Source organism: Orycteropus afer, unplaced genomic scaffold, assembly GCF_000298275.1.
Source record: "Orycteropus afer afer isolate SDZICR_OR568_19922 unplaced genomic scaffold, OryAfe1.0 scaffold00070, whole genome shotgun sequence".
Taxonomy (NCBI): domain Eukaryota; kingdom Metazoa; phylum Chordata; class Mammalia; order Tubulidentata; family Orycteropodidae; genus Orycteropus; species Orycteropus afer.
In genome coordinates, this window is record NW_006921657.1 from 8,853,747 (window position 1) to 8,869,316 (window position 15,570).

Genomic DNA, 15,570 nt, shown 5'->3' on the forward strand with positions numbered 1-15,570 from the left:
AGAAAAAAAAAATGTCTGAAAAACCCTTGTAAGATATACAAAGTACTTGAATGGGAGCGAGAAAGGTGTTTAACAACTTGGTAGAAACAGAAAAAAGAAAGGAAAACAGGTAGGCTCAAAAACAAAAAGATCAGGCTAGAAGGACTAGAAGAAAAATGTATCAAAATTTAATTTTCAATTGTCTTTGAGTGAAGGACTACAGCTATTGTTTCCCATCCCATTATTCTTTATTTTCCATAATAAACATTTTGCAATCCATATACATTTATTTCAAAATTCAAGGAGAAAAAATTACCTGTATTTCTGTTACTGCTGCAGTAGGGACATCAAAACAAACACCCTAGAAATCAAACCAACTGGAAGTTAAGTTAACCTTTGACTTTCAAAATGTACATTAAGTGATAACTAGGAAAGACCAGGTATTATGTACAAAAACACCAGATATTGATTTTAGATGACCTTTAGACCAAGGCCATTACATTACAGCTTCTAACAGTACAATAGCAGGAAGTTACGGAATATTTAAAAAAAAAAAAAAAAACCCAACCTCAAAACGATTTAAATCTTCCCAAGTAATGAGAGATCACTTGGCTATCACACCATGCTATCCTCCAGTACATTTATTTTATAGCTTTGGAGATGCTAAACGACTTAATTGAGACCCCACACCTAGTTAGTGGAGCAGGTACTTAAAATCTGGTCTCCAAAACCTACAGTTTATTCATTACGATACACTGCCTTCCACCAGAAAGAGAGTATCAGCCATTCAGGATAATCTAACTAAAAGCAGAAAAACTGCTAACCAGAAGATTGGCAGTTCAAACCCAGAAGCCACTATGTGGAAGGAAGACTGGGCAATCTACTTCTGTAAAGACTTACTGCCTCGGAAACCCAAAGGGGGTCGCTATGAGTTGGAATCTGCTCGATGGCAGTGAGTTTGGTTTGGTTTATATTGTTAATTTTTTAGTTTTTTGTAATTCGGCCTCTTGTGACATTAGAAAAGAAAGGAAATTTAAATATAGGGCACTATCTTTGATGATAAAAAGTACCATCACCTCACAAATCAAGGAAGATCTCCTGTTTCACAGTCTCCACAAACACGAACTATACCTGTCACTGAGCCAAGCACTTCTCTTTCTTGATAGTACCGAACTGCAGTATTTTGTGAGGAAAACCCCCTCCACCAACAATTTGCCTAATTAATCACAGGGAGCATCAGATACTGATGCATTTTGCACTCATAGGAAGTCTCTGGTCATTCATATACTTAACAAGTATATAGAGTATAATACCAGGCCTCACTAGAGATAGAAACTAGAAACTGCTTTTGCCTTTGAGTGGGTCATATTGTTCTTCAGACTAAGAGTAAGAAAGCACAGGAAGGTACTTTACAGGGAGACTTAAGCCGAGCTGAGCCATAAAGCACACAGTGGAAGGACAAAATGGCACAAACAATAGGTTCAGCATATGTAAGGATGAGAAAAAGCCTGGTGTATGTGATATGACTGAAGTAAAGGGTATTGGTGGCAGAGATGAAACTGGTAAGGTGAGCAAGAGTCAGGTCATGAAGAATTATCTTCCATATTAAAGAGTTGGGACTTAACAGTTACTAGGAGTTGTGTAAGGACAAAAATGGTCAGAAGTGTAGTTATTAAAGGATTATGCTGGTAGCTGAATGAAAGGATGGTGGGATTGAGACCAAAGGCTAGTGCACACACCAATGTGGAAGTGGTAAGGGCTGTAGCAAAGAACTGCTGATAAGAGAAGACATTTAAGAAAGTGGATCTGACCAATTATGATTACTGACTAGATATGCAGAGTCGAAGAAAAATTTGAAATTGGTCCACTAGGCCAGTGGTTCTGCAAGTGTGGCCCAGAGACCCTTGGAAATAAGAGACCTTTCAAGGGTTTTGTCACAGGGATACAGAGGAGTTTCCTAGACATTCACATTCACATGAAATGTGATACCATAACTGCTCTGATGGATGGATGACAGAACATAGGCTTATGTATTCTTGTTTTACATTTCTAATATGATAAATATCAATAGCTATCTGAAACTAAACTCAATGCCATTGAGTCGATTCTGATTTGCAAATGATCCTATAGGACAGAGCAGAACTGCTCCATAGGATTTCCAAGGCTGTAAATCTTTCTACCACAGAATGGTTGGTGGGTTTGAATTGCCAACCTTTTGGTTAGCAGCTGAGGACTTTAACCAGTGCACCATCAGGGCTCCCTTCAATATCACCCATATAAACAAAAGCTTCTTGGAATCCTCAGTATTTGCTAAGAACATAAAGGGGCTATGAGACCAAATGTCTGAGAAGTGTTGTGCTCACCTTTTATGCCATTAACTGGAACAGAACTCAGAAGAACTAATATGAGATTTTTAAATTAAAGTTTGGGTAAGTTTGTTTTTAAGGTACTCAACAAATCATCTCGTAAGTGGGATCCGCTGCTAACCTAAAGGTTGGCTTTTTGAACCCAACCAGTGGCTCTGCAGAAGAAAGGCTTGGTGAACTATTTCCGTAAAGGTTACAGAAAAAAAAAAAAAAAAAATCTGGATGGAACAGTTTTAATCTGTAACATGAGATCGCCATGAGTTATAATCAACTTGACACAACATGTTTGATGTTTTTAGTTTAGTAAGTCATCTAGGTGGAGGTCTCAGGGAAGCAGTTGGATTTTCAAGTCTGATACAGCCTACAGAATGGTTCAAGCTGCAGACACAGATAGCTGTCACTGACTAAATGGCAACTGAGGGTCACGGATGAAATTGCCCAGTGAAGAATACAGGAGTTCCAGGATTATGAACTTCTGACTTACATACAACCCACAGTTATGAACCAACCCATATAAAGTCTATTATACTAAAAATTTGAAATAAATACAATGCTTTGTAATAACAAATGGGCACTACTTTGTGACATACATCACAACATTATTGCTGTATTATTATGCTAAAGATGTTTTAGTGTATCTGAAATATGTCTTTAATTTCTTACCACAAAAGCTACCAAACCAAAATGAGCTCATGACAGAGGCCCCACCCTTACCAGCTTTCCTTTGAGGAAGACCATTCCCTTCACTTTGGAATCAATATCTTCGCCCAGCTGCCCTTTAAGCTCTTTCCAAGCATAGCTAATGTTTGACATTTCAATCGAGCACTTCAAGATCATGGTCACAAAGCCCTTATAGAAGAAAGAACATAAAATTAAAGTCTCAAAGGCAAAGGTACCGTAACATGGAGGAACACAGAGGAAATTATGCTAAGTGAAACTAGTCAATTACAAAAGAAAAATATTATGTGAAACCACTACTGTAAAAAGTCAGGAAAACGGTTCCATACAAAAAAAATATTCTTTGATGCTTACGGGAGTGATGGGGAACAAGGAAGGTAAAATGGAAAAAAAGAGCAAATCTAACTAATGAACACTTGCTCTCATGTTTTTAAGTAATTTCTAGAAAAGTTCTTCCTAAAAGCATACACGTCTGCTCTCTCTACCTCTCTCTCTCTCACTCTCTCTCTCTCTCTCTCTCTCTCTCACACACACACACACACACACACACACACACACACACACACGAGAATGCAAGTAAAAGGGAGGGGTGCACTCTGAATAAGGCTGGTGGATTGTGCCAATGTCAACAAGATGGTTGTGATATTCTATTACAGTTTTGTGAAATGTTGCCATGGGCAGAAAGGATCTCTCTACTGTTTCTTATAATTACATGCAAATTTACAATGATCTCAATTAAAATTCAATTAACAAAGAGACCAAAAAAAGCATATACCTCCTAACGCTTTCTAGGTATTATAAGTATTTTTGTGTGTGACTGTATAAATAGTCAGAAATTGGACATGGAACCTTACCACATCCAACCTGATTTTAAAAAACTGGACATAATTCAGATACCAAAAAATTCACCATTTTAAAGGGTACAATTTAGTCATTTCCGTACATTCACAAGGTTGTGCAATCATCACCAATAACTGATTCCAAAACATTTTTATTACCTCAAAAAGAAACCCAATGTACTCATTAGCACTCCTTATTCCTCCTCCATCTATTTCCTGGCAATCTCTAATCTGCTTTCGGTCTCCATGGAATCACATATTATGTATGTGTATATACATGTGTGTATACACACACACGTACGTATGTGTATATATGTATGTATGTATGTGTATAATGTATAGGTATGTGTGTGTGTGTTTTAACATGGAAACATATACATTTAATACCTTCCTACTTTCATAAGAAAATTAAAATAACTGGGAAATTTAAATAGAATCCTTTCAAATTCCTGTTCAAATGTCACATTACAGTCATCCCTCAGTATCCACGGGGGCACTGGGTTCAGGATCCCCTGAGGATACCAAAATCTGCAGATGCTCAAGTTGCTTACATAAAATGGCATGTAATTTGCACATAATCTATGAACATCCTCCCATGTATTTTCAATCATTTTTAGATTACGTGTAATACTTAATGCCACGTACATAGCACTTTACACTCCCTCTTAGCCTTTGAGGGACTGCTTTGACCAATTAATTGCTTTTGTTTTTCCTGAATATTTCTGATCTGTGGTTGGTTGAACCCACAGATATGGAGGGCTGACTGTATAAATTGTCAGAAACTGGACATGGAACCTTACCACATCCAAGCTGATCAAGGAGCGCTGGTCTACTGCCGTGGCACCTGAAATGTGGGCCAGTGCTGCCGCGAGGGCTTCCACGGCTCCCTTCTCCTCAATCAGTTTCTCAGCTGACTGCTTGAAGTGACTAACGGCAGTGGGAGGCACAGAATCCAAAAACCTACAGTTTGATTGAGAGTATTTTTGTTAAGAAAAAGGATGACAAAAGAGAAATCAATAATTTTCAAGCCAAATTTTTCATGTATGTAACACCTGCCTTATTTTGATGTACTGTATGAAATCACATACATATGGTAACACATTTCTTCGTTTATATTCAACTGACCACCATACTTACACATATACGTGATACAACTTTTTTTTAATCATATATTATTCATCATATATTTACTGTATTCACAGAATAGGCTTTGAGGATATATACCAATATAATTAATTACCTTTAGTGATAATATTATGTTAATTTCCCTCTGTGCACCTTTCACAATGTTCAGCATTTTTTATATGATTGTGTGCTACTTATGTAGTCAGAGAATACTACAGCTATTTCCACTTGAAATAAAGGAAAACAAAAGGGCACCAAAATCAGGTAAAACTTTATACAGACCTTTATGAGACTATACATTTTGTTAGAGAGTCCTGATCTCAGTGATAATAAATGTCACACCTCAAAGTTACAGAGGCCAACTAGTACAAACAAGGCTAGACGAGGTGGCCTCTCGTGGCAAGGCTGTCCCTGTAGAGAACAACTCCAATACACCACCAGTAGCTTCATTTCTTTTCTACTTTTTGACCTTCTAACCACAAATTACTTTAACTGTTGTCTTTGGGAACTCTGCCTGCACAAATATTCAAAGAAATAAATTTGAAAAATACAGTTAAAGTTTCTTTCAATTGTAAGACTTTCTAGAGCTATTAACTGATAAGACAATATTCAGTATTTCCTTTGATCATGGACTCTACCTATTTTTTCTAATAAGCATTTCACAAATCTATAATAGTAGTTGTGGGATGCACTCTAAAAATCATGTGCAAACTCAGTGGTTCTCCACCAGGGCTGCACCTCTCCACTAGGAGGCAAATGGAAATGTGTTAGGACCTTTCTGGCTATCAGAACACAATGTTCTCCTACCCCAGGGGAGGACATTGCACACAGGCAGAAGTCAGGGATGCTTAATCATTATTCGGTCTGTAGGACAGACAGTGCCTCACAATAAATGTCTTGCCCCAAATGCCAGCAGCACCTCCACTGCAAACCAGTATTAGTAAACTTCACCTCATCAGTTAGAAGTTTGCTATGTAACTAGGAAATGAGAATTTAAGGACATAATCAACCCTCCTTCTTACCAGGTGGGAGACTGTATTAATAAAGCCTTGAAATATAATCTGCGATCCAATCTAATCAATCTCCAGATGAAAAGCACCTATACCTATCAAAGACACTGGCTGCTTAAAATGTCTAAGACACACCAAACTATTAATAGTAGCTTCCTGTGGCAAACAGGATCAGGCAGGAATGAGAAGAAATGAAATTTTTCACTTTTTGAAATTATACTCTAGCAAATATTAATGTTTTTATAACAAGCAAGCTATAAAGTGTTAAAAATAAAAACTTTAAAAGTTCAAATCTCAATACTGCACAAAGAATAAGCCCTAAAAATAGACTATAGCAGGGTAGGGAACATACCTGATGGCATCTTTGCTGGAAGCTTTTATTATTTCTGTTGCAGAAGGTACACCTATTCGTTTAAATTTAATTCCCTACAAGAAAATGAACCACAATTTAATGTACAATGTGACCATGAACTGTTTCCACTGACATTAGTAGCCCTTGCATCTTTTTCTATATTCCAAATGAATTTATTGAACTTTTAATTTTAGAAAGTTTTCAGTTTTACAGAAAAGTTGCAAAGGTAGCCCAGAGAGTTCCTGTATACCCCACTCAGCTTCTCCTACTGCTGACATTTTATGTCACTATGGTACAAGAAACACTGCAACATTACTATCAACTAAAATTGACTTTATTTGGACTTCACTAGTTTTCCTACTAATGTTTTTTTCATTCTAGGATCGCATCCAGTATACGGTTATTACATTTAGCTGTCAGTATCTTCAGGCTCCTCTAGGCTGTGACAGTTTGTCTTTCCTTGTTTTTCATAACCTTCAGACTTTTCAGAAGTTCTGGTCAGGTATTCTGTAGAATACTCCTCAATTTGAGATTGTCTGAGGTTTTTCTTATGATTAGACTAGGGTTATGGGCAGGGAAAGCATAGTACCTGAGACATTTGACTGCTAACCAGAAGGCTGGTGGTTGAAATTCACCAGCCACTCCTCGGAAGGAAGATGGGGTAATCTACTTCCGTAGTGATACTGCCTAGGTAACCCAAGGAAGGGTCGCTGCAAGTTGGATCCGACTCAACGGCAGTGAGTATGGTTTTAGTTTAAGCAGGGGGGATTCCAAATAAGCAAGGTAAGTAAGATGTGATGAAACTCCTCTGAAATTGTTCACTACAGATTAATAAGTAAGCATGCTTACCTTGCTAATTGGGTACTCCACACATTAGTTATTATAAATTTCAAAAGAGGCTTTGATTCTGTAGTAAAGTGTTGTAGGGTTGGGAGAGACAGAGAGCCAGCCTTACCTAGAAGCACAATCTTAGACGTGGTGAAAAAATGTGAATTACTAGAAATTAGTAAGTAAGTGCAAGTAAGCCCATGCTTGCCTTGCTTATTAGGTAACCCAACACTGGTTATGGGTTTGGGGGAAGAAATAATAATAACAGCTTAACACTATTCTTGAGGGGTTTTTCACTGATTAAGTAAATTTCAATCACCTGGCCCAAAAAGTATGACACAGGTTCCCCACTGTCAAGTGATCCCCACTCCTACCCCTTTCCGTACTCTACTCTCCCTACAGGCCACAGTGAAAGGGGGGGCAGTGGAGAGATTCAGTTCCAGCTGGAGGGGAAAGAATGTACATAAATTATTTGAAAAGGATATTAGGCTCCTCATCCCTATTTATTTATTTATTCAATCAATCATTTATGAGTATGAAGTCACAAATATTACTTTATCCTTTGGGTTAGAATATAATGCAACATTATTTAAAGGAGCCCTGGGGGCATAGTGGTTAACTGATTGGTTGCTAACCAAAAGGTTGGTAGTTTGAATCTAGCAGACACTACATGGGAGAAATATGTGATAGTCTGCTTCTGTCAAGATTATAGCCTTGGAAACCCTATGAGGTAATTTACTCTGTCCAATAGGGTTGCTAACAGTAAAAATTGACTTGATGACAACTAGTTTGATTTTTAGGAGCTCTGGTGGTGTAGTGCCTAAGGTACTTGACTTGCTAACCAGAAGGCTGGCGGTTCAAACCCACCAGCCACTCCTCGGAAGGAAGATGGGGCAATCTACTTCTGTAGTGATACTGCCTTGGAAACCCAAAGATGGGTCGCTATGAGTCAGGTCCAACTCAATGGCAAATAACAACCACAGTTTGGTTTTTATTGTCATTTATTTTGTTGATCAAATTATTGTAGCTTTGGCCATTGGGAGCAGTTCTGGGTTGGTTCCTGTGACTCTTGGACATGTTTCCATCTTGAGCAATTCCTACAGTACCTAACTTCTGTTTAAATGTTTTTGGTTTGTTCTCATTGTCACTGTCTGCAACTTGCTTTTCAAACATCAAAATGTCTCTTAATTGTAAGTATGAAAAAGCAACTATTGCTTTCAAATGTGAAGTGATTTCAAAATGTGCTTTATATTGTGAGACGACGTATAAGACCACATGCAACTAACAACACACTTTCAGTCACTGCCACAAACTAGGAATAAAAATCATTTAAGGTTTAATAGAAACTGAAAAAAGAAATTAAAGTTTGACTTTAGGACTCAACATCTGTTGAATGAAAGCTTAGACAGAGTTACCGCTTTCTGCTCCACTTGTGCCAGCTGATACTCTTCCTTGTACTGATAGAAACAGATGCAAACACCTGTCCTTCCAGCTCTACCCGTTCGCCCAGAACGATGAATGTAGGACTCCACATCCTATTGAAGTAAAACACACAAGGGACGGTGAACAACAAAGACACAAAGATCTGAGTCTTCTATTCTACAAATGTGGTTGTTATATACCTGGAGTGGGGTGTTAGTATCTCAATTTAAATTAAAGAACTGGCATAAACAATTTTGCAAGATTCTCTAGAACAGTAGTCCCTATCCTATAGGCAAATCTGCATCAAAAACCAAACAAATCCACAGCCATCGAGTCAATTCTGACTCACAGCAAGCCCTCGTAGGGTTTTCAAGCAAGCAGATTGCTATTTCTTCCTCCCACAGAGCAGCTGGCCAGTTTGAACAGCCAACCTCCTGGTTTGCAGCCAAATGCCTTACCCACTGCACCAAAGCAGTGTTTAAAGCAGCGCAGTCCAATAGAACCATATATGTAATTACATCCAAAAGTATCAACATTTCAGTATTATCAATGAGATATTGTACATTCCTTTTTTATAGTGAAGAATTGGATACCACTTTATAAGGAAAAAGGAGCTCTGGTAGCATCGTACCTAAGGCATTTGACTGCTGACCAGAAGGTTGGTGGTTCAAACCCACCAGCCACTCCACGGAAGGAAGACTGGGCAATCTACTTCAGTATTGATACCACCTTGGAAACCCAAAGGGGGGTCACTATGAGTCAGAATCAACGCAATGGCAGTGAGTTTGGTTTTTTTTTTTAGTTTTTTAATAGTAAGTTTTCAAAATCCAGTGTGTGTAATAAAAAAGTGAAAAAACAAAAACCCAGCATGTATTTTATATTCAGCATCTATTTCAATTCAGGCCATACTGGAAGTGCTCAATAGGTACATGAGGCTAGTGATTATCCTATTGGACAGGGCAGGTCTATAGGTTCAATAAACAATGTATATCAACACTCAAGGACCTGCTTCAAAAAATTATACAGATACCATTACTAATAAGAAACCTGCAATATCATTTATAAGAAATTAATGAATTCACAGTTGTTGCTGGGTGCTGTCAAGTTGATTTTGACCCATATTGATCCTATATGACAGAGCAGAACTACTTCATAGGGTTTCCTGGGCTGTAATCTTTATGGAAGCATACTGCCAGGTCTTTCTGTTCATGGAACCACTGGTGGGTTAGCAACTGAGTGCTTAACACCATTGCACCACCTGGGCTTCCTTGAGTTCACAGTGATCAGGTATTTTTCCATCAATGTAAACCACCTTTAAATGAGGTTTATCAATTGTGAGGGATTTTACAGGGTCTTCACACTTGAAGTGATTGGAACAGACTCCTTTATAATGATTTTCACACATTTAGTTATCCTACTCCCTTCTCATCAAAGCTGGACCTACCCAATATTCAAGATCTAGCTCAAAATGTGCATTACATCTGTGAGGCCTTTCAGGATTCCCCTCTAACCAAAAGTGAATCTTCCAACACTTCCATTCAACTATCAGTTTTGAGGGGAGGCTATCACAACAGGTTCATTTCCCCCCCTTAATTTTATTTTGTTGCGTTGAAAATATATATGCAAAACACATACCAATTCAGTAGCTTCCATAAGTACATTTTTAATGACAATGACTACATTCTTTAAGTTGGGCAACCACTCTCAATTCTCCTTTTGAGTTGTTCCATCCTAATTAACATAAACTCACTGCCCCCTAAGGTTCTTAGTTACTCTTTCGAATTGCTATTCTCAATCTGATCCCACATAGATCATTCTTAAAAATGTACAATGCTTTAGGCAGATCTTCTCTACTAGTTAAGCTAAACTATTTTTCAGTTTTAAGTTGATTTCAGGGGTTATTTTTGGTTTAAGGTTTAAAGATGACCTCAGGGCAATAATTTTAGGAGTTCATCAACCCTCTCTGGCTCCAGAAAGTGCAGAATCCATGAGAATTTGAGATTCCGTTCTGCACTTTTTCCCCTTTTGATCAAGATTCTTCCATGGACTCTTTGATCAAAATGTTCAGTAATAGTAGCAGGTTCCATCCAGTTGTTCTGGTCTCAAGGCCAAGGAGGCATTTGTTCATGGAGGCAATGAACCCATTCTATTTTCCTCCTCCTATTCCTCCTGACTCTCCTCCCACAGACAGAGACTAACTGCTGTGCCTTAGATGGCCACTTGCAAGGTTTTAAGACCCCAGGCACACAGCAACGAACTAGGAGGCAGAACAGAAGCACTAAATGTTATTCAGTCAATCCACTGGGATGTCCATGAAACCACAAGCCTAACCCTCCAAAGCAAGGAACCAAATCCCATGAGGTGTTTGGTTATACATAAGCAGCCTCAGCAGCTACTTTTTTTTTTTTTTCACTTTTATCGTGGTGAAAACATACACAACAAGATATCCGCCAACATAGCAACTTCCACATTTACATCTCAGGGATATTGATGGCATTTTTTTTTTTTTTTTGGTTGGTGTTGTAAACAAATCTATCACATAACTTTTGCCAATTTACCTTTTTATAAGCGTATAACTTACTGACAGCAATCACAAAACTCAGCTGTACAATCCTACCCTTAACCAACGTGATTATTTAACACCATTAACCCCCTTTAACCCTTTTCTCCCTCCCTCCCACTCTTGGTAACTGTTAAGAAACTCTGGTCTGTATATGTATGCCTTTTCTTGTCTTTTTATATAATGAGGTCATACACAATAGGTTCATTTTAAAAATTACCCAAAGCACCTCTAGCACCTCTTCAGTGTGCTATTATATCTTGAATAACCCTTAGTAATCATATGAAAGCAAATGATACAATTTCTAATTTGTTTTGGTACTTAAAAGAAACAGAACAGAAGTGTAACACACGTACCTTTGGTGGAGAGCTTTGTACCACCAGATCGACCTCAGGGATGTCTAACCCACGTGCAGCAACATTGGTTGCCACCAAAACTCCAAAATCACCATTTCTAAAACCTTTCAGGGTGATTTCCCTTTGTTTCTGTGGAATGTCTCCATGTAATGACTGGGCATCCTGCCAAAGAAATAACCAAGCATAAGAATACCAGCCAACAATACAGGTAATTGCCAATTAGGCCAATAAAAGATATTCACATTTTGGTGATAGTCTCACTGGAAATTTTATAAAGGGAAAAACATGTGCCTAAAATGAATAAGCCTCAAACCTATTTCTAAATCCTCACTTCCTGAATTATCAACAGTATCCAACTAGACACACCAATGTAGAACAGAAAATACAGGGATCAAATCTGCTTTGTCATTGTAACCTGGGTTTGAGCTACCCTTTCCTCTTTGACAAGATGAGGCTCATCAAATGAGCTCTAACTTGTCTATTCTGATCATTAATTGAAAGAGCTTCCCCCCATTTCCAATCTAAAATAAACTGGAAGTCACTGAATGATTAAAGAACCACCTGAGGGCAGGTATGTCCAAGGTGACAATTTATTGATGGCTCAGTTTTGTGGGCACGAGAAGAAGAACCAACCTGCTTTATGGATGCGTTCTGTGACAGCTCCTGGGCTTCCTTCTTGGTCTCACAGAAGACGATCGTTCGCCCGTGATAACCACTATACACCCGGATCACGTCCCCAATGACTGCTGCCCTGTGAGTCCAGTGGCACTTGATAGCCAGATGCTTTTAAGACAAAAAAAAAAAAAAAAAACTATCTATTGAAGGCTTTCTGGATCCTGCTATCATCCAGTCAAAACTAGTGATCTTTGGTACTATAGCAACTATAGCAGACTCCTGCTACAACTGTTTAGAGAAAAAGAAAAAAAAAATTAAGCCATTAAAGCAAGGAGCAACATGGTTTGTCCCTCTGTACCTCCCCTTTTCCTCCAGAGAGCATTTGGTTTATGTATTTTCTGACATAACCAGGGAAATGTAGAAAAAGAAATACAGTTCCCTAGATTCCTAAGGAAACTACATAACTGATGCAACCAATAGTCAGATACTACAGATCTATTCCTCAGGTGAAATAAATTCATGTAGGTACCGGACCCTAAAATGAAAACAATTTCACCATCAAGCACTAAATTACTCTGTTGCCCTCTAGTGTTTAAATTTAAGTGTAACATCCTTCCATTAACATAGTTCAGACAGATTTAGATTCCAAGATGCTTGAAATTAGGCTACTAGTTAATGAATTTAGAAAACACAGATATTAAAAACAACTGAGGTATATATCATTCCTTGGATTTTATATTTATCTAGAAAAGTTTGTATTTGCCAGTCTTGGTACTATCAGACAGGAAAAGATGATGAACAATTTCTTACTAATTCCGGCAACTAAATGAATCATTTACCTCCACAGTTATTGCAGTTTTCTGAGTCTTTTTACCAATCAGGTCCACCTGCTCATATGTAGATCTCATGTATTTCTTAGCAACATTAAATACCCAATGAGGGCAAGTTGCAGAAAAAAGCAATGTTTGGGGGTTGTCTTCTGAATCTTTGAGGGGGAAAAAAAAGTCAGTATGAATAACCCAAATAAGCCTACACAGTATTATTTCCTCACCCAGTCCCACCAGGTCCATCAACATCCAACAGCGGCTGCTTGAGTCCCAGCTGTGCCAGACACTGAGGACTCAAAAATGAAGGAGTTTTCCCATTGGGCATACAGAAGAAATACTGGTGAAATTATTTCTGTAAAAGGTTCCTACAATTCCAAAAGTATTTTAAGTTTGTTTTCTGACCACTGGCCTTTATGAACTACAAGGGAAATCTGTGTACCTGGAAAACATCAGTTTATCCACCCCATGACCAACCAATATATATCACCCAGCTGAGAGCCTATAATAAACACCAGAATAGGTTCTACAGTCTTTAGCACTTCCTCAATGTTTTGTGAGCTTAGAATTACAGTCTATTCATTCTTTGAGGTCAGCTACCCAAAACTCCCCCTACTCATTTAATTCACTATAGAGTGCCACCGCATTCTCATATTTCAAATAGCAGGGTAAGATGCCAGAATCCTTTTGGGGAGCAATTTGACAATGCACATCGAGGGGCATGAACTATTTATTTATACCTTTTAATTTAGCAACTCCACTTCTGGAACTCTCTCCTGAAGAATTTAGAATTACTAAATATTAATCGAGGTGTGAGAGAAGCTATCTGTATAAAAATGTCTATAGGCAGAATAATTTATAGACTAAAAACCAGACAGACAACAGGTGTATAGTTGAACCAAATCATGGCACGACCACTTCATGGACTCTTACCTTTGTAATGTCCAGTAAGATTATAATTAATACAGAGTTGGAAAGAAATATACTAAAAGCAAAGGACATTAAGCTGGTAAAATAAGGAGTTCTTCCTTGTATTTTCTCAATTTTTCCACATCGGAGATAAGAGATAATCATGATTTTTTTTAAATTCAAGTTTCCCCTTCAATTGCCTAATGCTTCATTTAACTGTGAGAAGACCATTCTTCCCCTGATCCTTGCATTGGTTGTTTACCTTTCTTGTATGCCACACTTAAAATCTCTTCCACTTGATCAGCAAAACCCATATCCAACATCTGGTCAACTTCATCCAGGACAACATGCTTAAGTTTGCTGAGGTCTAGCTTTCCATTCTGTAGGTGGTCTTTGATTCGACCCGGAGTCCCAACTAGGATATCAATCCCATTCCGCATGCGTTCAACTATAAAGAACACCAATGATAAGATTTGCTAGGTTTTAATGAAATTCCTGTTATTAGTCTGGGGCACCAATTAACAGCATTTTTGTTCCATAAATACTTATGAAACAACTAGAAGTACAAGGTATTATGCTAAGTAACGAAGACAAAAACGCTCAGGGAGCTCCTAATCTACTGGGAGAAACGTCTCAGAAATGACAGTGCCGTGTATGAGGTGCCATAAGAAAAAAAAATGTACTGGTGAGGGACAGTAGCACCAGGAGAGAAAGGACTGCCTTGGATAGTGGAAAGTGTCAAAGATTTCACAAAATGATAGTAAGAATCCTACGGAATTAGAAACTTTCTATATAAAATGAGAAGATATAGAGAGAAGGAGAAAGGATAGAACAGCAAGTATTCAGAAAGGTATTCAAAAAAGAGAAAACAACAAATTCAATGCTGTCAATTCTGACTCACGGAGACCCCTTGGGTATCAGACCTGTGCTACACAGGGCTGTCAGTGGCTGGCTTTTTTTTCAGAAGGAGATTGCCCAGGCCTTTCTTCTGACATGCCTCTGGGTGAAAAACTTCTAATCTTTTAGTTAGCAGCTGAGCACACTGGCCATTTGGCCATTTGTACCACCCAGAGACTCTCTAAGAAGGCAGAGGTAAGAATCAGCTTGGTGTGTTTCAGGAAAATGGAGTTCAACATAACCAGGATGAGATGGTAATAATGGAGTTTTTTACTAAGTTCCTATTGAATTCTTGGGGTACTAGGCACTTTACATATATTTTCCAGTTCAATCCTCAGAACACTCCTACAGGGTGGGTTTATTAACTCTTTTTACAGATGAAAAAACTAAAGCTCAGAAAAATTCAGTAACTTGAACTTAAAGACATAAAGCAACTCTGTACAGTCTAGATTCAAACCCAGGCCTTTCAGATGCTAAAAACCTATGCTTAACTTCCTAAAGCTGGAAAGAAATAACCACAAGCCTTCTGTGCCAATGCCAAGACATTTTCAATACCTTATATTCCTTCCTAACTTATCAATCTGCTCAATATAATAAAGCTTCCAGGTCTTCTGGGAAGTAATGGGTCACAGAAGCAAGAGCTGCCACATCTGGTCCTTGACCTAGAGAAAAAGAAAGCCTGTCTGCAGCCAAAAAGAAGAAAAGAGGCAAAAAAGAAACTTAAGGGCCCTAATATTTGGTATAAATAGACTACCAAGCATAATTCAAAATGCACCAACAGCAGAAGAGAAGCCAGATGATTGGGACCTT

At 38.2% G+C, this 15,570-nt stretch overlaps 1 protein-coding gene across 1 annotated transcript in view; it reads right to left on the reverse strand.

Annotated features, from left to right (window-relative positions):
* DDX21 (DExD-box helicase 21) overlaps window positions 1–15,570 on the reverse strand; it is a 28,097-nt gene that overhangs the window by 2,975 nt on the left and 9,552 nt on the right. Inside the window, exons 6-14 of the mRNA XM_007940675.2 lie at window positions 14,126–14,311; window positions 12,970–13,115; window positions 12,149–12,298; window positions 11,516–11,677; window positions 8,593–8,712; window positions 6,350–6,423; window positions 4,663–4,822; window positions 3,060–3,194; window positions 296–340 (exon numbers count right to left, since the gene is read on the reverse strand). Of these exons, the coding sequence (XP_007938866.1) occupies window positions 296–340; window positions 3,060–3,194; window positions 4,663–4,822; window positions 6,350–6,423; window positions 8,593–8,712; window positions 11,516–11,677; window positions 12,149–12,298; window positions 12,970–13,115; window positions 14,126–14,311 (1,178 nt within the window). The remainder of the gene's footprint in view (window positions 1–295; window positions 341–3,059; window positions 3,195–4,662; window positions 4,823–6,349; window positions 6,424–8,592; window positions 8,713–11,515; window positions 11,678–12,148; window positions 12,299–12,969; window positions 13,116–14,125; window positions 14,312–15,570) is intronic.